The sequence below is a fragment of the Erythranthe guttata genome, chromosome 14 (genome assembly GCF_056151865.1).
Source record: "Erythranthe guttata isolate IM_541 chromosome 14, IM_541, whole genome shotgun sequence".
Lineage (NCBI taxonomy): Eukaryota > Viridiplantae > Streptophyta > Magnoliopsida > Lamiales > Phrymaceae > Erythranthe > Erythranthe guttata.
In genome coordinates this window covers 25,195,774-25,217,758 of record NC_142546.1, presented here as the reverse complement: position 1 = coordinate 25,217,758, position 21,985 = coordinate 25,195,774, and the positions used below count along the sequence as shown (strand labels likewise).

At 34.3% G+C, this 21,985-nt stretch overlaps 3 protein-coding genes and 1 long non-coding RNA gene across 11 annotated transcripts; 3 read left to right on the top strand and 1 right to left on the bottom strand.

The window, feature by feature from the left end:
* The first annotated feature begins 16 nt into the window (after positions 1–16).
* LOC105960775 (uncharacterized) lies at positions 17–2,879 on the top strand. Of its 3 annotated transcripts, none has more exons than XM_088814016.1 (6): positions 23–408; positions 742–865; positions 971–1,063; positions 1,180–1,791; positions 1,875–2,024; positions 2,218–2,876. In XM_088814016.1, the coding sequence occupies exons 2-6, from the start codon at positions 803–805 to the stop codon at positions 2,347–2,349; spliced, it is 1,050 nt and encodes a 349-aa protein (XP_088670142.1). In that variant the 5' UTR covers positions 23–408; positions 742–802; the 3' UTR covers positions 2,350–2,876. The 3 variants fall into 3 exon arrangements, with proteins under 3 accessions (XP_088670143.1, XP_088670142.1, XP_088670141.1); XM_088814015.1 differs by having other exon boundaries at positions 23–438; XM_088814017.1 differs by lacking the exon at positions 971–1,063 and having other exon boundaries at positions 17–438; positions 2,218–2,879.
* A 324-nt stretch (positions 2,880–3,203) lies between these two features.
* LOC148765514 (uncharacterized) lies at positions 3,204–5,162 on the bottom strand. The gene is made up of 3 exons (XR_016029805.1): positions 5,074–5,162; positions 4,569–4,677; positions 3,204–3,512 (listed from the first exon to the last, which is right to left on the bottom strand). It is a non-coding gene; the product is annotated as an uncharacterized LOC148765514 (long non-coding RNA).
* Positions 5,163–7,421: 2,259 nt separating this feature from the next.
* CHR18 (chromatin remodeling factor18) lies at positions 7,422–17,100 on the top strand. Of its 4 annotated transcripts, none has more exons than XM_012983632.2 (26): positions 7,422–7,974; positions 8,524–8,906; positions 9,226–9,286; positions 9,403–9,494; positions 9,580–9,635; positions 9,830–9,905; positions 10,117–10,183; positions 10,577–10,643; positions 10,854–10,920; positions 11,044–11,127; positions 11,201–11,242; positions 11,460–11,615; positions 12,075–12,152; positions 12,531–12,599; positions 12,678–12,743; positions 12,832–12,960; positions 13,630–13,686; positions 13,912–14,001; positions 14,398–14,463; positions 15,003–15,071; positions 15,145–15,249; positions 15,340–15,465; positions 15,945–16,003; positions 16,139–16,175; positions 16,473–16,729; positions 16,888–17,100. In XM_012983632.2, the coding sequence occupies exons 2-25, from the start codon at positions 8,691–8,693 to the stop codon at positions 16,707–16,709; spliced, it is 2,172 nt and encodes a 723-aa protein (XP_012839086.1). In that variant the 5' UTR covers positions 7,422–7,974; positions 8,524–8,690; the 3' UTR covers positions 16,710–16,729; positions 16,888–17,100. The 4 variants fall into 4 exon arrangements, with proteins under 4 accessions (XP_012839086.1, XP_012839087.1, XP_012839088.1 ...); XM_012983633.2 differs by having other exon boundaries at positions 7,480–7,974; positions 9,229–9,286; XM_012983634.2 differs by having other exon boundaries at positions 7,830–7,974; positions 9,406–9,494.
* A 481-nt stretch (positions 17,101–17,581) lies between these two features.
* ASHH1 (SET domain group 26) lies at positions 17,582–21,915 on the top strand. Of its 3 annotated transcripts, none has more exons than XM_012983630.2 (11): positions 17,582–17,800; positions 18,467–18,507; positions 18,577–18,641; positions 18,954–19,110; positions 19,317–19,403; positions 19,625–19,709; positions 19,788–19,881; positions 19,987–20,185; positions 20,413–20,447; positions 20,918–21,404; positions 21,482–21,915. In XM_012983630.2, the coding sequence occupies exons 2-11, from the start codon at positions 18,487–18,489 to the stop codon at positions 21,755–21,757; spliced, it is 1,506 nt and encodes a 501-aa protein (XP_012839084.1). In that variant the 5' UTR covers positions 17,582–17,800; positions 18,467–18,486; the 3' UTR covers positions 21,758–21,915. The 3 variants fall into 3 exon arrangements, with proteins under 3 accessions (XP_012839084.1, XP_012839082.1, XP_012839083.1); XM_012983628.2 differs by having other exon boundaries at positions 17,692–17,800; positions 18,560–18,641; XM_012983629.2 differs by lacking the exons at positions 17,582–17,800; positions 18,467–18,507 and having other exon boundaries at positions 18,529–18,641.
* The last annotated feature ends 70 nt before the right edge of the window (positions 21,916–21,985 follow it).

Genomic DNA, 21,985 nt, shown 5'->3' with positions numbered 1-21,985 from the left:
ATTAAAACGTAAAAGAATAAAAAGCTGTTAATTTTTTTTCCTCAACAGTCAAAATCTCAGCCCTAATTACCAATTCATATGCATTTCTTATCCAACACAATTCTTCGAGAAAATTAATGGTGGCCAAGAGACTGGTTCATCGTTTGCCCCGACTCTCAATCTTCATCGTTTCGAGAAAATTCTTCGATAAAATTACTGTAAGTGTTCATCGTTTCTCCCTGACTCTCAGTCTTCTTCGATGGCCAAGAAACTGGTTGGATTGGTGGATGATAGATGGAATTATTGGGTTATTGAATGCGGCTCGGGATTCATAGCCGATTAAAAAGCGATATACATTTAGATTTCGTACTTTTTATTCTGAATCGTCTCTTCGAATCACTACCGGAGAAATCGAAGACTTCCGCAAAGGTATCACTGAAATCGAAGACTTCCGCATAGGTCCATATTTCTCTTGTTTCGGGCCGCCGTTTTTTTTTGTTTTATATTTCTAGATTTTGCTGCTCAGCGTTATAAGTGCAAATGTTTAGAGACTGACAATCAGGACATTACCGGTCCACTTTTGCCTCTGGCCTTGTTTCAATAAGCTCATAGAAACTGTGTTGCTGTAACATGAAGAGGAATTTTAACACGTTTTTGCCATTTATAAATTGGGACAAGAGGAGAAAAGTGTATGAACGAGGTCTTACATGTGGAATGATGATAAAGGATATTTTAACATATTGTATTCATATTTGTTTGTAGGGGTGGTGATAAAGGATCTGCAGAACTAAAGCGTACACTGAGCTGGGAATTGGAATATGAAATGGAAACTCTTCAAAAGTTACAGAAGGTTGAGTTGCCATCGACATCAACACAGTCCAACAAGGTATCATGCTGTTTGATTTTGGATTCTTTTTTAAGTTATTCAGTAAGTAATTGATATTATTTTTATTTACACCAAATGCATGTCTCCAAACTTACGAATGTCAAGAAAGCAAAAAGATTGAGTAACGTTGACAAGATTGTTAATCAATACGAGGATCGGCATCGCAAAGAATGTCACGATTTTGTTAATAAGGAGAAGGCATGTATCTTTTTTCTATGGCCATGTTAATCATAAATGAATTTATATGGTAATTCTTTTTACAAATGAATTTTGATATATAATTAAATATTAATTTGTGAACCTGTTTTTTTTAGGTTACAATGTTCGAACACCGAACTTCTCTCCGGAAGTTGATAGATGTCAATAAGAATCTTCACAGCTCTCAGATAAAAGTGATTGAACTAATGGGATTTGGTTCACTTACCAAAGTTCAGCTTGATCAGATAGATAAAGTTACATTGAAATGGTTTATAGAGAGATATGACCCAGAAAGTAGTTGCTTTAGTATTGAATCTCAGCGCTATGTTATCAGTGATGTAGATGTTAGAAATGCATTAGGGGTACCTGCAACAGGTCAAGATATTACACTAGACACTACAAGCACAGAGGGGCTGGAAAAGTATAGACATATTTTTAAAATCGTTGATGGACGAATAGACATAGTAGCTTTGTTGGAGAAACTTCAAAGTTGCACGAGTACTGATACAAAGTTTAAGTTAATGTATTTGGTGTTACTGTTTGGCACGGTTTTATTTCCGAGTTACAGTCAAAAATTCCCGGTACACTATTTGAATCTTTTGGTGGCCGTAGATAATATTGTAGACCTTAATTGGGCGGGTCTCATCCGAAATACTCTAAATGATGGAATCAGGAAGTGGAAGAATAAAGAAGGCACTTACATATCTGGATGTTTATTATTTTTCCAGGTATAAATTTTATCAATCATTTAAATTCAATATCTAATTTTGATAAAGCATTTTCACTGAATTTTTTTTTTTGTCATTTATAGGTGTTCTATCTTGCAATTGTACGCCCACAAAATTCACCGTTTGTGCTCAATTTAACCACTGAAAGGCCTTTCTTGGCCTTTCTAACGAAGCAAAGGATCAATTTCTTAACTGCTAATGTGCAAAAAGATAGTAGATATTTGAGGGAGCAGGTACCTTATTCATTATATTTGGTTTACCATTAATTATATGTTAGGAACTTTTATGCTTGATATAGACTCTTGATAATGGTAAGTATGATTTTAATGCATTTGTTATCTATGTATTGCATTTTGTATTGCAGTGTAGTGGTTCTTTCGAGGTATATTTGTGGGGCTAATTCATTGTTTTTTTGTGCTTTGATAGGTGTTATGGAGTTTTAGCTTTTCATCTTCGTGCGTAGTTAATCTTGGAGCTCGTTTGTCTTGGGAGCAGTTACTCTTGTTAGCTTTTAGCATATTTTGTGGTCCTCCGTATTTTTCTTTCTCTTTCGTTTAATGATTAATTGCAGATGATTTTAGAGACAGATTTTTTTCTTTTTTTTTATTGTATTTGGGTTTTGGTTTAGGATAAATTTGAATCCGACGGACTTTGGGGATATTGTATGTTTTGATTTTATTGATTAAATGATTTTTATAGTGATGGATTGTGGGTCTTAATGAGTTCTTACGGCCTGGAGAGTTATATTTTTATCTTTTGATTTTTGTAGTGATAGATTTTTTTCTGTTTCTGATAGCAATGTCATCAAGAACATTAAATAGGTGAGCTAAAAATTTGTTAGAAGCAGGTTCAATGATAGCAAAAAAAATTGCCCCTTGCCCAAATCCATAAACTTTAATACTTGAAAGGCTGGAGTGTAATTAAATTTTTTTAGTCAAATTAATTTTCGAACGTAGAAAATCTTGATTAATTGGTAAATGTGTAATTTCTGAAATTGTATATTTAGTTCAAAAATAAACTTGAAAGCTGGGACTAAATTTTAAAATTCCAAACTCTGAGAAACCTCAAATCAGATTTTAGCTTTATTCCAACTGGGCCCTCGACCAATTCAACAATAATAAAAAGTAGGAGATTAACTGTAATTTCAAAGACATTAATTTGGGGTAAGTTGCAATTTATTAAAACTTTCAGAAGTTGGTGGTGATGGGGCTTGAAACAAGTGGCCTTGAAAGGGCGGCGCAGCCGAGATAACCGCCCGTAATTTAATATTTCACCCATGTTTCAACTACATAATCCTTAGTTAGATTAATTCTCAGCCAAATTATTTTGCGAATTTTTTTTACCACAAAATAGATACATATAATATTTAGCAAAATAAATCATAATTCAAGGATAAATGCCAAAACCGCCAGTAAATTTAACCACAAAATCTTTAACAAAATATATGCAAAACCGCCAGCAAATTTAACCACAAAATCTTTAACAAAATATATGCCAAAACCGCCGGTAAAAACAAAAATCCAAGGATAATCATAGTCAAAATTATTCCATGGTCACCATAACCATCCATCTATAGACACGATCCTATTGAATTCTGACTACAGTCATATTGAGTACTACTAGTTTCCACTATATTTCTTGATTTCTTGGCACAAGCATTTGTACGTCGATCAATGTTGACGGGATTTCTAATACACGTGGTAGTTTTATGGCCAGGCTCCCTTGCAAAAAACACCATAAAAGAAATCATAAGTACTAATTGAAATATTTAATTAAATTTAAGTCAGAAATTTGTCTTTACAAAATAGAATGAGCACGTACCGACAAAAACCACATTCATCAAAACAATTGAAAATTCAAGTGACCCCATAATGTTTACTGGTATAGTGCAATGAATTTTAATTTTAATTCTAATTTTAGTTTTTTTGGCTAGATTAAAAATTAAAAGAAATGAAATAATTATGGCAACAAGATGCAGGGGAGGTTCATTTATTATGCAATGAAGCAGCCAACAGCTTGAAAATAACTGCATATAAAAAAATTGAGGTGAAAACAAATGAGTGTATCACATCAAATTATACTGTTACATACATCTCCATGGCCACACATCTTACAATCAAGATTTAGTTTTTATGTTGTACCCTTCGGACAAAAAAACAAAAACCAAATTAACTGAATTTGTAATATTTCATTACACAGAACTAATAGAAAATTAACGAACAGCTAGGGCTTCTCTCTTTTTTTATTTATTTATTTATTTTTTATTTTTTTTTTGGTTGCAAGAGAAATTAAAAGAAGAATAATTTAAATCTGTCTAAAAAATACCAAATAAATCATTCTTTCAACCAAACACCATGAAATTTCGTTGAGAATCAGATTTATAAGTCTATAATCATATCCAATTAGAATCTCATGAATCAAAATAAGATAAAATCTAATTTAACACATAATTCATAGATGACTCAGAAATTGTGCAGTTTCGGAAAATGGTTCATAACTTGACCAATATAATTCTTATTTACGCATACCATATATCAAAACGAAGTTAACAGAAACATCTGCATGCACATTTAATTTCATAATTTTCATAAAATAAATCATTGATGAAACATGCACTGGAAGATGGGGCTACGAATCTGAATTTCGAACTAGGGTTCATTGAAATCTATATTTCTTGACCTAGATCCCTAAATTCGATTCCTAAACATATAAATCAATTCAACACATAAACATATCTTATTATTTATCATTGATTCAGTAAAGACTAGAGTCCTTACCCCTTTGAAGAAAATCGAAGACAAGGGAAAGAGTAAACCGAAGGATTCTCGGAGCTTTGGCTTGAAGGCTTTTTTTTGCGGCTGAACTTGAAGACTAATGTCTGGTTTTCTGTAAAATTCATGGAATGGAATCTCAATTGTCGACCTCTCATACTGACAAAAACCGACAAACTAGAACACCAAGTATGGTGTGAACTGTAATTAATCATTTACACGCAAATCCTTCAATAAGCCCAACTCCAAATAGATTGTTAAGAAAAATCAATCAAACACGTAGTTGAATAAATTAATTGAAGAAATCAATTGATAAACCGATAAAAACAAGCGTCTAAATCTTTGCTAACCCCAGATGTCAATTTTGTTTTCCTGTACACAATAACTACACGAAACACAGTTATATATGGATTTGTCCAATTCATGAATTAGAAAACACACAAAAATCAAAACCCTACACCTTAACTTTCTTGTTTTCCTTTATTCGTAGAGAAGAGAAGAAAGATTATACCTCGACTATATCCCTGCCCGAAATGAACGATTGATGAAGATGATTTTTATTTTTATTGATGATGATGGGCGACGATTTTTATTGATGATGATGGCAGGGCCGTTCCTGAGAACTCGGGGGCCCTAGGCGAGATTTAAAGAATCACTCAAAATGGGCCCCCTATTTGAATTTTTTTTTTGTGTTATAAGGGTGTGTCGAAATTGAATATACTAAAAGAATATAAATACCATTTCATAAAAGTGATGGACTAACAGATTACGGGGGTTCGGGGGCAGCGCCCCCGATTTTTTTTTTTAAATGTTTGAATATAAAATAACTAAAGATATGGAAAATTTTCAAAACCGAATGATTTGCTGGTTCACTTCCTACTGTGACATATAATTTTTATAGCAAATAGACTTCATAAATATTTTATAAAAAGAAACTTGAATAAACTAATGAATATTAATTCAAATTTTAGGAATAAAAATAAGTAATCAAGACATTATAAATTCAATATTTAGGGGCCCCAAGGTTAAAAAAATTATAAAAATATCTACTTGATCATTAATTTTAAATTTATTTTAGAACTGATGTTCCAAAATATTATATATAATACATTTTAAAATTAAGTACTTATATATAAAGTGTATAAAAAAATATTTGGGGGCCCTAAATTTTCATAAAAAATCGGGGGCCCTAGGCGACCGCCTACTTCGCCTCCCCTCAGAACCGGCCCTGGATGATGGCGACGATTTGTTTTTTCACCCTTTTTCAGACGATGAATAGACAAAGAAAAAAAAGGAATGAAGAGATTAGGGACGATTTGTTTTTTCTCTTTTTTTCAGACGATGAATAGAAAAGAAAAAAAAGAATTGACGAGATTAGGGTTTAATGAGAATAATTAGATCGTAATAATTAGATTGTAATAAGCTTGTAAATTATTGATTTTTCTAATTATATTTTTTATTTTAATTAAAAAGGGTTTTTATGTAATTTCAACCGTAATCCAGGGTTCGTACTTTTTTTACTGGGTACGTATTAATCCTGCGTGGCACGTTTCTATTGGTTGATCTTCAATCGTTTGGGTCCGAGAAGTACATACCCTCTCGGACCCTAGACAGCCCCATCTTAGTATAGTCAATAGTGCACAATAACTAACAAAATTTTATTCCACTCTTGTAGCTCAATTATAATTATCAAAATTCAAAATATATTGAAATCAATTGATACAATAATTATTTATTTTTTCTATTATTAGTATATACAAAATTAAAAGTTATAATTGGTTAATTTAGTTGGGCTTGGTTACTTTTAGGCATTGGGCTTTCTTACTTCTAGGCATGGGTGTACTTATTTGATTTTGGCCCATCATAGCCTGAGAATTTGGGCCATTGGTCCGATCCATGATAAGCTATACTTGGCCCATTGGTCCGATCCATGACCCTTGTGAGAGACGAACGGGGTTGGTTAATATGAAAAATGCGACGTCGTTGAATTACACGAGTTTGATTCTCTTACTCTTAGGTATTTTTTGCTTTTCATGAAAAATGTGGATTGATTGATTAGTCTCGTCTGCCCACTATAGATAAAGGGCATGGTCTACTACCCTTGAATGCACAACCACTTTACGGAAGATTGTACACCATCAGCTATGAAACAATCATTCCAATCCACAACTACTTTTCCGTTATTTGTTGATTCTTCGTGTCCGCTTCATGTTTGTTGATTTTAGGAAACAAACCGGAGATGATCTGACGGGATCATCCAAGCAAAATAGTTACAACCTCCAACTTGCTAAGAAACATAAAAGAAAATTAAAAGGGAGAATAAGAAAAATCACAAGTAATCTACGAAACTCAACAAAATCGAAACATTTCCAGGTATTTATCACATGTGAAGTATCTCATTTTTGAATTTAGTTCAATCCATGAAGTTTTCATAGTTCGTTGTTCTTGTACAGTGGCATGTGAAATCCATAATTTGAGCACACCAGAATCAGAATGCCATGAGAAAGGAGACGGGGTCAACTAGAATTAGAGCAACATAGATTAATTGAGGGGAAATAATTGAAATAGAGGTAGCATATGCAAAAAATGGGAGAAACTGAGATAGGAGAAAAAAACTAATTTGCCCCAACTCTTTTCATGTGGAATGCACGTATTGTGAAAGCCGCTCAATTTTGGCGCCATGTCAACATTTAGCAGCTTTTTTCGATTCAGGGACTAAAATGTGAACACACGCAAAGTTGAGTGGTTGCGTTGAGTGGGAAAATGCACTTTACTTTTACACACAAATATTGTACAGTCTTACGTGGACTTAGCATATCATTATTATTGCTTACTGGCTAAGGATCTAATTCAATTGCTAGTGGTGATGTGTCGTACAAATTCTTGTATAAATATCACTTATTGTAACAAGAACAGCACAACAATTTTCTCGCAGCTCTCCTTAGCAATTCGTCATTTCCTTTTACAATTTCTATCTCAATTTACAATTTCTTAAGCTTTTAGTCATAAGCTATTTAGCATATATATTATAAAAATAATATTATATAACATGATTTATATTATAAACGAGGAAAGAGGGGAATGATCGTTATCGGAAAAAATCTCAAATTAAAATTCAAATCTAGAATATATTAATCATTACGGAGAAGTGGGGCAAACTGGAATTATTATAATTAAATCAAATTGGGGAGAAGGGGTGAAATTGGAATTGGGGTTTGAAATCCCAAATTTGTTTATATTTAGTTTCGAATTGAAATTTCCCACCCTGAAAGCAGCGGCGAACCAATAAAACCTTTTCCACTCCGACAACCATTTTTCTGTGATCGGAGAGGAGACGGCAGCAGCGAAGGAGAAAGATACGGCTTGGCGGTGGGATTGTAGCAGATTGACAGTCTTGTGGCGGACTTTGGTGGTAATTGGATACTTATATTCTCTTGCTGTTTTTTTTATAACATATTTAGGGTTATACCTCTTTTAACTGTTAATGGCTAAAATTGGGAGTGCTTGTTGCTGGAAATTGTTGGAAATTACATCTATAAAGAACTACAGTCGTTAAAGAATGGTGAATTGCTGATTGTTTTCTTCCCGCCTTTGTCTTAAAATATGATATTGATCTCGAGAGATGGGTCTTGTAATTCACTAAATATATTGTTTGTCTTCTAACATCTGTTATCAAGCCAGATAAAACATGTTTAGTTTCTGCCTTATCGTTTTCACTTTGTTTCGATACTCGTAAGTACAAAATTCACTGCGACACTTGCCCTCTAGGTTATGATCATACTCGACGGAAAATGAATTTTGGAGGGCAACAATTGTTAACATGGAATCTGTACTCTGACAATTCTAGCAAATAGAAATGGTACTATGCTTAGGGCTGCAGCTAGTTGGATTCATAGAATGTGATGTTTATGTCGAACTTTTAGGTCTTGTTCTTTGAACTGATGGCTTGATCATGATACAGGTTAGGACCCGTGTCGAGTGCTCTGATTTGGGAGTCGGAATTGGAAATTAGTCATTTACAAATTGTAGCTTTTGATCCGTGTGGAAGCTGGATAACCTTCCACCATTTCGAAGTTCAGATTTGCTAGTAAACCTCACGAGCTGAAAGGTTGGACTTCAACTACAAAAATGGATGATTGGGACTTAAGCGCAGAGGAATTGGATTACCTGGAAAGAGATGCCATAAAGCAATTGGCTGAGCGCAATTACTCATCTACTGCTTCCACCGCGCAAAACAGTTGCATCAGTAGGCCTGATGTATCTTCCCGACCAGCTGTGGTGCCATCTTCTCGTTCCCCAGCCAAGCCTGCTTTTCTATCTCGTCCATCTCTGGACAATGATAAGGTTATTTTTCTTTTTCGTTGCAATCTCTTATTCTATCACTTCTCGTTTAGTAGTTTTGCTATTCCAATCAATAAGTGGATGAAACTTCTCCGGTGCTTCAGTTAAAGACTCTGTCGAGATTTTTCAAGTAAAATTAGTTAAATACCCCTTAATGTGTTCAATACAATCATCTAAGTTCAGGAAATTCTCTTTCCATTTTATACTCTTTTGCATTTCCTTTAACCTCTATCTTCGTGAAATTCAAATTGTATTTCTCAAGGCAGTTTATCTTTGTAACCCGTGCTGTTAGCTCATTCATTCTTGATCATGATTTATGAAGCAGACCGGCACAGCACCGCAGGCAAGAATATTACCTTCATCCGTGGTGCCAAAAATGAAGGGTGAGTTCATTCCTTCCGTTGTTACTTGTAATCTGTGTCTATATTTCTGATTGACTGTGCTCTTATGTTTGCTTTTACCTGCACACTTGGCGGGGTATATTTCTTTCCAAATTCAGAAGATCCTCCAAACCAGCAACATCCGAAGGTTGCAGTTAAATTTTTTTTACATGCCAGTGGAAACATTGCCGCGAAATTTCCTTACGACAAGGTATGCCCTGAACTATCGACTTGTATGGTTTAATTGACATAACTTCTCATATTTCTCTTACCATCATTCTTTTATCTTCTAATAGGTACTTGTAGGAGCTTTCCACAAAATTCCAAAATCCAACTGGAATTCAAAAGAAAGGTCTTCTTCACTTCCCATGGACTTCCCTACCCCATTTGCTTGAAATGTTGAGAAATTTTCAATCTCCATTGAAGGGAGATAAACTAGTATATATAAGCTGTCTGTTCTTTGTGAAATTTCTTATCCTTGTCTGGTTTACACTCAGACTTTGTTGTAAACTATAGATTTTGATTTTGTTGCTTCATCTATTGTAGATTGTGGATGTTTCCTATGTCATCACTATCAACTGCAGAAAGTGTTCTCAATGACGTCACTGGTTCTAATGTTGAGGTGATACTTGTAGATCAGGATCTTTGAATGTTGTATGTTCATGTGTACATGATGGTCTAAATAGGTCCTTTATACATATCCTTCTCTAATGAAAATTATGCTGTCAAGATAGAAGAAGCCTGTAAAGTGTAAACCATTTTATATGATTGTGTATGTGACTGACAGCCGAGATGTTTAGCTTGATAACATCTTGTCGCTATTCATTTTCCAGATAGAGAACTTAGATCCTATGGTAAGGCGTGCTATTACTGCTGCCACTTCACTTCCGGATCTTCAAGGTAAATATGATTCTTCTTTATATTAACCTTAAGATGGAGCCCGTCAAAATTAGATTCAGAAGAACTATATATTTATCATGGACAGCTGAGTGGAATTTTTAGAAAATTCTATTAGGACACTTTAACATTTTCCTTCTATTTTTCCATTTTTTTATTTCCTTCTGTGTTTACTTATATGCGGACTTCCCTATCAATCTGGACAATGACTTGGGTTTTTACAAATCTCCTAAAGAAAGCAAATGTTTCTCATAATATCAAATTCTTCACCAATATGTGTACAATTTGGATTCAATATAATCTTAATCCTCTTATATTAACTTCTACATTTCATGTGGCTAGCCTGTGTACTATAGTGCCCAAAAAATAAGTTTCCTCATGCAATGTTCTCAACAGACCAATATGATAAGATTCCCAGCTCCATTGAAGCAAAGCTACTGCCTTTCCAACGTGACGGTGTCAGGTTTGTATTATGAAGAGTAGTTCCCTCAAATAGCCTTATTCTTCTGTTCATACATGATTGATATTAGGCGTGTAAAAGTTTACATGACCTCAATATATATATATATATATATATATATATATATATATATATATATATATATATATATATATATATATATATATTGATGCTTTTTATCAGATTGTCTTTTGAGTATTCGGTCCTTTTCAGATTTATATTGAAGCATGGAGGGCGGGTCCTGCTTGCTGATGAAATGGGGCTGGGAAAGACTATTCAGGTACTATCAGGTTGTCTTAAACATGTAAAATTATTCGTTTCAAACACGATATATGACACATAGTTTTATTATGAAATCACTAAGATTCATTGATGAAATGAATCTGATCTGACACATCTACAGGCCATTGCAGTAGTCTCTTGCATTCGTGAAGCATGGCCTGTTCTCGTTATCACCCCATCTTCCTTGAGACTTCAATGGGCTTCTGTAAGTGATGTGGTATATGTCAGTTCTTAGAATTATTGCTCATTTGCACTGATTTTTGGCTGTTTTACTGCAGATGATTAATCAGTGGCTGGATATTCCATCATCAGATATATTGGTATGTTTTTCCTGCTTATTGTGTTGTTTGGGTATTTATCTGCTGGAAAATTCTGTTAGATTCGTGGTCTTTATAGAAAATGTAATTTGGATGTATGAGTTATATCATGAAACATTTGGAGTAACCACTATGAACCACATATCATATTCCTTTATTTATCAAGTATCTAAACACGAGCAAAATATAAAATTTTATCCTGATAAAGAGTTATGAACAGGTGGTTATGTCTCAGTTGAGTGGTTCAAACAGAGGTGGGTTTAATATAGTGCCCTCAAACACCAAGAGGCCAATTACTCTTGATGGCGTCTTCAACATCATATCATATGACGTCGTACCTAAGTTACAGCCCTTACTTTTGGCTTCCGATTTCAAGGTAATAGTTTGAAACTCTATTTTGTATAGTAGTACCCTGGTACAGTTTAATTATTCAGTTTGAAATCGTGAATTCCTTGTTTGTACTTTCATGTAATAAAAAAAGTGTTGGTTTTATTGCTACCTACACGGCAGTTGTTTTCCTTTTTACCCTCCAAAATCCTGTATCAATGTGCCTCCTTGAAATGAACACATTGTGCTACATGTTTTAGAACTTATAGTTTTACATTTTATTAGTTCCTTTGCGCCTTTAAATCCACGAGGAAGATGGAGTTTTTTCCTTTTGGCTTCTCTAAAAGAGTTTCATTTACTTACATACATATGTGTATATATAGATCATATCCATTAAGACAGCCTTTTACATTACATGTGATACAATTGTATGAAATCTTTTAAGAGTTACTGCATACGGGTCTGTTATAGCTAATTAAATTTGATCAACCCCGTTATGTTTATTCAGGTTGTGATTGCGGATGAATCACATTTCCTGAAGAATGCCCAAGCAAAACGAACAACTGCATCACTTCCCATATTGCAGGTTCAACTTTTTCTGTTTGACATGAATTTTGGCATCCTTGGCAGTTTAGAAGTATGAGTCATACCAATCAGGAGCAGCTCTAAATACTACACATGGATTTTGGTCCACCCCTTAGCTGTCATCAAAATGCTCAGTTTATACCTAAGGATTGTATGCAATCTCTTTGAAAATTGAAATAACAGCAGAAATAAAGAAGGAAGTTGGATAGAGATGAGTGTAAATTTGTTGCCTTATCTTGTTGTTATGGTCTTCATTTCTCTTGTAACCTTGTAGTCCTGGCTCACTAAGATCCATTTTCATTGTAATTAAGTAATATATCTCTCGCTTTATTCTCGTTTCACTTTTAGTTAATTTTCATTCATTGCTGATGATCTGTAGAGAGCTGACTATAAAATCTTGCTCAGTGGAACTCCAGCATTGTCACGACCAATTGAACTATTCAAACAGGTATAATTCTAAACATCAGTTGTCAGGGTTGAATCCTTGTTTTATACCCAAATTTAATAATTGGTCTCTGCATTGCAGTTGGAAGCCTTATATCCTGATGTGTATAAGAATGTCCATGATTATGGTAACCGTTATTGCAAGGGTGTAAGTCAAATTTCTGAAATATCAATTATATCCTTTTTCCATTTATTTTCTGATAAACCTATTAAACTCAAGATTCCGTATTTTTCAGGGTGTGTTTGGACTCTATCAAGGTGCAAGTAATCATGAAGAGCTGCATAATTTGATGAAAGCAACATTAATGATCCGAAGACTCAAGAAAGATGTTCTTTTAGAGCTTCCGGTTAAACGCAGGCAACAGGTATGTAACTTATTTGATTTTTATCAATGATTGATGGTGATTTTTTTTAATCATCTGTATTTTGAAGTACTGCAATTTAAGTGTTTTAGGGGATATGAAGGATAGGAACAAAAAAAGGAAAAAAAATCTGAATTCTGGGTTCTCAATTCCATTGTTTTCATCTGGATAGTTTGTGCCACATTGTCTCCATACACTTTTAGTAGATTTTAAACAAAGATTTAGACAACATTACTCAAATACCTTTATCTCAACTGTAGTGCCACTAATTCATTGGTTTGCCTAAATCATTTTTTTTGTTCAATAGTGGTCTTATACCTTTTTAATTATGAACTCTTTGCAGTTGGTTTGAATCCCCTTCTTGAATTTTTATTTTGGTTCACTTGAATAAATGTTTGGTCTTTTTGTTCAAAATGTACAATAGTAATATGTGTGGTTGTTTACTTCATTTGAATCAGATCTATCACTTCAAAGCAAAGTATAGAGCTTCTACTTGAGAGTTAGCTGTGAAATGTTTCCTGTATCCTGTAGTACTTGTTATTGTTGTATCAAACTTGCTTCAATCATTCCGCCCGGTTCTAGTTTTTTAATCATATTGTAAGTTCCTGGCATCCAGATAGTTGGTTTGATTATTGAGAAAATAACTCATGTGCTTAATTTTATGTCTTGTAGATTTTCCTGGAGCTGGGAAATGAGGAAATGAGAAAAATCAACGCTTTGTTCCGTGAGGTGATATATGAATATCTGGTGTTTTTGTAGTTTTTTTTTTCCTGTTCAATGCAAAGGAGAATATCTTGAACCATCAGCACAACTTTTCAGTTTGCCCACTCTCTCCTTGTCAAGAAAAGGAAAAGCGCTTGGTTTTAAATAACAGTTTTGAGATGCTTATTCTGTATGGTATTCTTAACCGTATATAGATAAGATAATAATCCTACAACGATTCTTGTCCTACAGTTAGAGGTTTTGAAAATAAAAACCAAGTCATGCCAGTCCAAAGAAGAAGCTGAATCACTCAAGTTTTCAGAGAAAAATCTTATTAATAAGGTACGCCTGCTAAAGAACCATATATAAGTTCCTCTTTTGGGTACTGTTTCTTGATGCCCCTCAATTTGACATGCTCATTTCTTTGGTTGATTCCGTATAACTTCCTTTTAATTTTCCCTTATGGTTCTCAATCCATCTTTTATATAGTTCTTTAGGTGCTCAAACTTAATTATTTCCTCGTCTCAAAATGCATGCTTTCCTATATTCATTTTTTCGTCCTATTTTCTTATCAGTTAAAGGAAAATTGTTAATTACCTGCTGCAACCCATATTCTGTTATATAGTATTTTTTTTAAAATATGAATCGTGCTATTGATTCATTTTCTTGGTTGCATTAGTGGAATAAATGGTTCCATTCTTATAAGTCTGTTTATGCATTTGATTCCATTTACTCCAGATTTATACTGATTCTGCTGAAGCGAAGATTCCAGCTGTTTTAGACTACCTTGGAACCATAATTGAGGTATGTTATTATCAACATTGGCTTCCCTTATATTTTTCCTATCTTTTAGAGAATGCATAGATTTCAAGCTGGAATGAAGAAGTTCATACATGAAATTAGGTTTACTCCATATTCTTGCATCAACAGTTATCAACATGGGTTGAACCGGCCATCATAGATTTTGATGGAAATTTCTTATGATTTTTTTTCATAATATGAGTGGTAGAGATAATTTTCCTAATACTAAAAATTTTAGCAGTTATTCGGGAAACTGAGTTCTAGGCTTATCAAAGGGCTATACGCGTGGCGTGGATTTCTTTGTTAATACTATAGCATTTGTAGAAGCTTACTTTAGGCTTATGACAGGGTAATGCAGCTGGCAAGTTATCATCTGAAATAATAAGTTTTAAACTGGATATTTGCAGTGCATATTCTAGGTGTAGATATGAGAATCTATTTGTTGCTTGTTCACTTTTCATGCATAATTGTATTCCAGGTCTCTTGACAGTCTCATGTTGCCTTCATGTATTTATTCTCATTGTCCTTGATAAGGTGTGCAGGCAGGTTGCAAATTTCTAATATTTGCGCACCATCAACCGATGATTGACTCAATACACAAATTTCTCCTGGTAAGACCCTGGTTCTTATGTTTGAGATGTTATTGTACACACCCTCATGTCATATTCTTGATCATATTTTCAGAAGAAAAAAGTCGGATGCATAAGGATTGATGGCACCACACCGTCAGCATCAAGACAAGCTTTAGTGACTGAATTTCAGGAAAAGGATTCGGTGAAGGCTGCAGTGGTATTGCGTTTGTCTTATGTAGAATTTGTTCTACTGTTGGTTTTTTCCTCTGTTCTTCAATGCAGTGCACTTTTTGATGTGGTTGTCTAGTTATCCATCAAAGCCGGAGGCGTCGGCTTAACATTGACAGCAGCAAGCACAGTGATATTCGCAGAATTATCTTGGACTCCAGGTGATATGATTCAAGCAGAAGATCGTGCCCATAGGATTGGTCAGGTAACTTCATGGACTCGTAATGAAACTAGATCTGATGCATGTATCTTGAGCAGTAACTAACTTAAAAGAATGTTGGTTGAGAGGTGGAAGTCAGTTATGTAACATCAGTCACTTTTGAGATTCTTTGGATTTTACTATCAGGAATCTGGGTTTTTAAATTTTTTTAGCATTACAGGATAGTTTTTGAAGTTCCAGTGTTATAACTTATAATCCTTGGTTCCATTGTTGCCTAAAAGCTCTTTCATGCATTTCGAGTTTTATGCTATGATTAACTTAGTCGTCTGATCTGCTAGAACTTATAAGCTGATGATGCTTGAGAGTTTGCATTGTCATAGGTCCTCCCTTATTTTTGGCTGTCATCATATATATTCAACAAATTTGCTCACTGTTACTCGTGTTCAGAATTTCTGACATTTGAATTCTTTATTTGTACTATTGAGATTAACTCATGCTTCTGTTGAAAACTGCTTCTTTCTTAGGTATCATCAGTTAATGTATACTATTTGCTGGCAAATGACACGGTCGATGACATAATATGGTACTTCTTTATGCTCTTCCCATCTTACAGATGCTATATTCGTTGTATGACCTTTCTTTAATGCCGTACTGTATTTATGAAAGACTCGTATATTTACTAGGCATAGAATTATCTGACTTGGCTGACTTATTTCAGGGATGTCATCCAGAACAAGCTGGAAAATCTTGGACAGGTACTTGTCCTCCAAAATCCTATTCGTATTGCCAATACACTATGTTTACACAAACATAAAAAAACGAAACACTTCCAGAAATCTATTTATTTCATAGATATCTGACTATATTCATAACTGCATTAACAATTCGTACTCAATTCATATGAGAAATGGGATTAAAGTTTCACATACATGCCTTTTCCTTTCTTCCATTAAATCCATTCTACCCCAGAACTGTCACTTTGTTTTTTTTTTTTTTTGGGTAGCTATTACCATGGCGGTTTATTTTAACTTATGTTTTGCATTGATTGTCAGATGCTTGATGGCCATGAGAATTCTCTACAAGTAGTTGGTCAACCAGGAAGGAGCCCTTTGAAACATAAGACTACAGGAAGCAGCCCTTTGAAACATAAGACTATAGGAAGCAGCCCTTCGAAACACAAGAATTTAGAAAGCAGCCCTCTGAAACAGAAGACACTCCACTCGTTCATGAAGCGTTGTGATAATTCTCAGTCAGATGATGAACCTAAGCACAAATACCCCAGGCAGTGAAATCACAGCTACATATATATGTGAGTCTCCACTTGTGCTGAGATTCATATTGTTTTGTTCGGTTATTAATATTATTGTTCGAATAGATTTACAAATTTGTCTGTGAAAGGTAGTTCAATATAGTTGCAACATCCTACGACGATGGTCTTTAATACCGAGCTTGACTTTTTGTTTGCAGAAGGTTAAAACAAAACAAAATGCACAAAAACAGAGTCCGAGGAGCATTAGTTTTCTTGTCCGTTAATCAAATTTTCGGTTTAGTCTCATAGGATTAGCCTAAAACAAGTATTGTTCTTCAGTACCATATTAATATATTGCTTGAAGTTCTGTAAGAGATGATGAATACGTTGCTGTATTTACACTCCGATAAATGCAGGTTTTTTTTTTTTTTTTTTTTTTTTTTGTAAAAAGCTAGACATTTAACTGATACTAATCATCGATTCGCATTTATTGTTTTGAGTGTGCCAAATAATTTTAGGCCTCGTTGAACGTCATTTAATGTTTGGTTAGTCTGATAATTTATCTAACCTGTCACAATTATAGAAGAAAATAGCTCTTATTTTAATTTATTTAAGGAATGTGTGTATTGGATCTCAGTTCAATTGTACTATTGAGTTATTAAAAGATTTGAATAATTTTATTTTGAAAATAATTGAATCTTTATATGTAAAAGAAATGTTTGCTATTTTCATTAATCGTAGATTTGAATAATTTTATTTTGAAAATAATTGAATCTTTATATGTAATAGAAATGTTTGCTATTTTCATTAAATCGTAAATCAATCATGGGTGGAAGGAAAAAAAAACCAAAAAAAGAAATAAAAAAATTGCCAATATTGAAATGACAAAATTGCCCTTAGGAAAAGAAAACCACACATGAATAAGCTTGAGAACTGCAAATTATTTGAAGATACGAACAAAGAACTTGCAGGACTGAGCACCGTCGTACCATCACCGTCGATAGAGACTCCCATCGGAACCACCGCCCCGTCGTACCATCACCGTCGATAGAGACTCCCATCGGAACCACCGCCGCTTACAAATGAACAATTAGTTTCTGCGGCATCATAAGCATTAAGTTTGTAATTAAGGTAAAAAGTTCCGCCTTCGTTTTTTTACTTAGGTTTTCTAATTGTCCAGTTACTTTAATCGACGCATTTAATTGTTTTGATATCTTATATTTGGAACGTATGTTTTTTTGTGCAAGCATTATATTTTCGTTGTTCTAAATTTGTTAATCGGAATCACAAATGTTTAGAATTACTGAATTTATTTTATTATTGATGAGGGGAAAAAACATGACGATTGCTTATTCTAAGAGTGGATGCTTTGCCCATTGTCTTAGTTCCTGTTCTGCTATTGATTTGATTTGTCCTTTTTGTTATTTAGAGCTCTTTTAAGAACATCGAACCCAAGTTAACAATGGAAAGATCGAATGAAGCCAATGATTTTTTATTCATACCTTTACATCTTCCCGTCGGTTGTATTTATTGTACCGGATAAATAAGCCCAGTTTTCTCGCCTATTCACTAGTTTTTCACTCCATATTAAGACATCTCGCCTATTCACTAGTTTTTCACTCCATATTAAGACATTGTTGAAGGGCACTAGTTTTTCACTCCATACTAAGACATTGTTGAAAGGCGGTTTTGACAAAATGGTAATATCTCTCATGTTATTTATTTGTCTGTTTTGTTCTTTTCTAAACTATAGCGACATGTTTGATAGTTATTTGTTTAACTTTTTCCGGATTGTAGGCAAGTTGGAATAACCCATTATGGAAAACGAATGGAGTACGGTAAGCAAAATTTGTTACCCCTTATATGAGGCAGATTATGTTTCTATGACACTCTATTCTGTTTTGAAGGCTCAACAACTAGAAGGAGTTCCACCATTTATGCATATCAGACAAAATGAATTTTTGGGCCGAAAGTAAGTTTTCATTCTCACGGTGCGGGTTTGGCTCATTTTCGCCCCTCGCGATAGCTAAGTCAAAATCTCCTACTCTTATTTATAGTAGACCACCTCCTTAATGGATGGTGGAGATCTATTTGATCTAAAGGCTAGAAGTTGTTCACTAGAACATTCAAAAAAATTCTACAAAATATCTATAAAGCGAAAATTCTAGAAACTATTCTAGAATCCTCTAAGAACCTCTAATAGGCCTATTTTTCTCAAGTGACAACCTATGCGACGAACTCTTTTTGCATACTTTTAGTTCTTCATATATTTTGACTGTCTCAGACACATAAAACTAAAAGAAGAGGATATTGCTGTCTGTGAATGCAAGTATGATGCCTCTAATCCTGAAAGTGCATGTGGCGAAAGATGTCTGAATGTGCTAACCAGCACAGAGTGCACACCAGGATACTGCCCTTGTGGTGAGCATTGCATGAATCAGGTGAGGATTGAGCTACTTTATTATAATTGTGGGATATGGATTTGCTTCTATTACCGTCTTTCTCAATTTCACATTATTTAACTCTCTATCTATCAATACAATTAGCACTTTTGAAATATTTTCTTGAACTATGTAAAATTTTTATATTATATAGGATAGGTTGATTTGGAGGATGTCTTTCAAATTTCACTATCTTTGTTTTACAGAAATTTCAAAAATGTGAATATGCAAAAACAATGTTGTTTCAAACTCAAGGGCGTGGTTGGGGTCTTCTAGCAGATCAGAACATGAAGGTAATATATTTGACTTATGAGAATATATGATAACAATTAAATTTGTTATCAGCCACACTAAGTGTGAGATGTTCGTTTAATGAAACACTGACTTAAAGTAACATTGACAACTAACCCTCGTTAGGAGAGTTGGTACCTAGCCTTATCAATAGGGTAAAGGTCTAGGGTTTGAATTTACTAAAAAAAAATGGCATCGATTTTGTATTGCTTCATATAATCAGGCTGGACGATTCATTATTGAGTATTGCGGAGAAGTAATATCATCAGAAAAGGCAAGGCAAAGATCCCAAACTTATGAGACTCAAGGTCAATAACTGTTCGATAACAGATTGTCAGCTTCTCTTTGTTGAATATGATATTACCTCCATCCATTGGGTGATGCAGGTCTTAAGGATGCATATATAATCTGTCTGGATGCGAATTACTTCATTGATGCCACAAAGAAAGGAAGCGTTGCAAGATTTATAAATCATTCTTGGTAAGTTCAATCAGAACACAAAAATGGTTTAAGTCTAGTTAAAGAAAGCCCTGATGACTCACTGAGTCTGAATAATAAAGTCTTTATACTTTGCTGAATGTGCAGTCAACCAAATTGCGAAACAAGAAAATGGACAGTGTTAGGGGAGACAAGAGTTGGAATATTTGCAAAGAATGATATAGCTGTTGGAACTGAACTGGCTTACGATTATAATTTTGAATGGTATGGCGGGGCCACTGTTCGGTGTCTGTGTGGGTCAACTAACTGTTCTTTATTTCTTGGTGCAAAGTCTCATGGTTTTCAGGTATTTATCTTATTAGACAATCTTTTTGAATACATTATCTCCTGTATGTGACTATGTGAGTTGCATTTATGAAATTCAACTCTTTAGAGCCCGTATAATAGCTCCTTACAAACGATTAGGCGCATTGCTGTTGAGGACTAGTTACATTGTATTTTCATGGTTATTGAATACCAAAATCTAAGTTTATTCTTTATTTTTCTCCGATAATGTGCTTTGCTGTGCTACAGGAGTATAACCATGTTTGGGAGGACGGAGATGCCAGGTAAATTTTCTTGTGTAAACTGTTGTCTTTAGGAAGGATCAAGATTTTTGAGATATTCAGTTGATGCCTTTTCAGTTATTTGAGGATTTCAAGATGGTGATGTTGAAAAGTAGAAAGTTTTTTTTTTTTCTTCTGATTAGGATGTGGAATATTTTTCTTTTAAAAATGCATCGTCGTCTGTTCTCAGCTTTATCTGCGAGTTCGCCAATCTAATATATAGTAGTTAAAGTGATTAAACAACTATAAACTTGCACTTTTACATTACTGCAATGCCAATGGCAATAGGCCACCAATATACCGAAACCTGTAAAGTATAAATTATCGTGGCTGTATTATTTGTGAGATTTTTATGTTCGTACTTAATTTAAATATATTGTTATTTTTTTTTTTCTAAATTATGAAGCTTATGTACCCTTTTCCAGTATGCCGTACTTATTGTAGCATGTTTTCATCTGACTTTCATACTGCAGGTACACCGTTGAAAATGTTCCACTCTACGACTCCGCCGAGGATGATTCCTTTCCAGCACCTGCTTGCTCAACAATCCCTGTGAAACACGAACCTGTATCGAATTACTCAGCTCTAATGGAAAATAATTCGGGATCTGAAATTAAGTTAGAAACCGCGTCCGTTATGGAATCATCCAACTATTCAGTTGTTAGCTTGCAAGATTTGGCCGGGAAACCAGTGGCAACTGAAAGGAACAAAGAAGCTGAACATGGTCCGGAAAACAGCAGACAAGTGTTTCCTCAGACAAATCCTATGATACCTCGTATCCGAAGTAATACTGCATGTCGTAATTACGGCACTGGACCGAGTCCTTCCTCCTCAAAGAAAAGACCACAGCACACTACGAATCAAAAGAAGAAACCCCCTGCCAAGAAATACGTCAGTTCCAAACCCGTTGCTGAACTATTTGCTTCAAAGAGAGTACAAGAGGAAATAAAAAAATACGAGGTACATTTTCTTCACGGAACCTTCTAGAATAGTATGTTTATGTCGAGAATTCAATATGCTTTATTATGATGTTGCAGGAAGTTAAGAATCAGGTCACGTCGGAGCTGAATTCATTGTACGATGAAATTCGTCCGGCGATAGAAGAGCACGAGAGGGATAGCCAGGATAACGTGTCGACCGCTGTAGCAGAGAAGTGGATCGAAGCTACATGTTCTAAGTGGAAAGCTGAGTTTGACTTCCATTTTTCGATTATCAAGAATGTCATGTGCCCTACTCCCGGTACAGCCGGAGACGAAGCAAAGCCGCCTTCTGGAGATGGAGAAGAGAACAAAATCAAGTATTTAACAAATTAATTACTTTTTTCTATCCTTACCTTCAACTGTTATTTTATTTATGTTTTAATTTTTTTTAATACCCATTTTACTCTTATGACTAATTTCAATTATGGATTAATTGTATTTTTTTTCTTTCTTGTTTTTGGGGAATATTAATTGTCGTTAATTAGGTAAAATATGATTGATGTTAATATTAGTGCATCTAATACATTATTGATTATACTCTCCATTTTTATAAAAAAAAAT

Excerpts from the sequence above, each read along its gene's own strand:
- LOC105960775 (XM_088814016.1), top strand. The coding sequence starts at position 803 with ATGGAAACTCTTCAAAAGTTACAGAAGGTTGAGTTGCCATCGACATCA. Across the intron at positions 866-970 it reads CATCAACACAGTCCAACAAG|AAAGCAAAAAGATTGAGTAA; the intron begins GTATCATGCTGT and ends ACGAATGTCAAG. Across the intron at positions 2,025-2,217 it reads GTAGATATTTGAGGGAGCAG|GTGTTATGGAGTTTTAGCTT; the intron begins GTACCTTATTCA and ends GTGCTTTGATAG.
- CHR18 (XM_012983632.2), top strand. The coding sequence starts at position 8,691 with ATGGATGATTGGGACTTAAGCGCAGAGGAATTGGATTACCTGGAAAGA. Across the intron at positions 9,495-9,579 it reads CGAAATTTCCTTACGACAAG|GTACTTGTAGGAGCTTTCCA; the intron begins GTATGCCCTGAA and ends ATCTTCTAATAG. Across the intron at positions 11,128-11,200 it reads TGAGACTTCAATGGGCTTCT|ATGATTAATCAGTGGCTGGA; the intron begins GTAAGTGATGTG and ends GTTTTACTGCAG.
- ASHH1 (XM_012983628.2), top strand. Across the intron at positions 19,882-19,986 it reads AGATTTATAAATCATTCTTG|TCAACCAAATTGCGAAACAA; the intron begins GTAAGTTCAATC and ends CTGAATGTGCAG. Across the intron at positions 21,405-21,481 it reads AGGAAATAAAAAAATACGAG|GAAGTTAAGAATCAGGTCAC; the intron begins GTACATTTTCTT and ends ATGATGTTGCAG.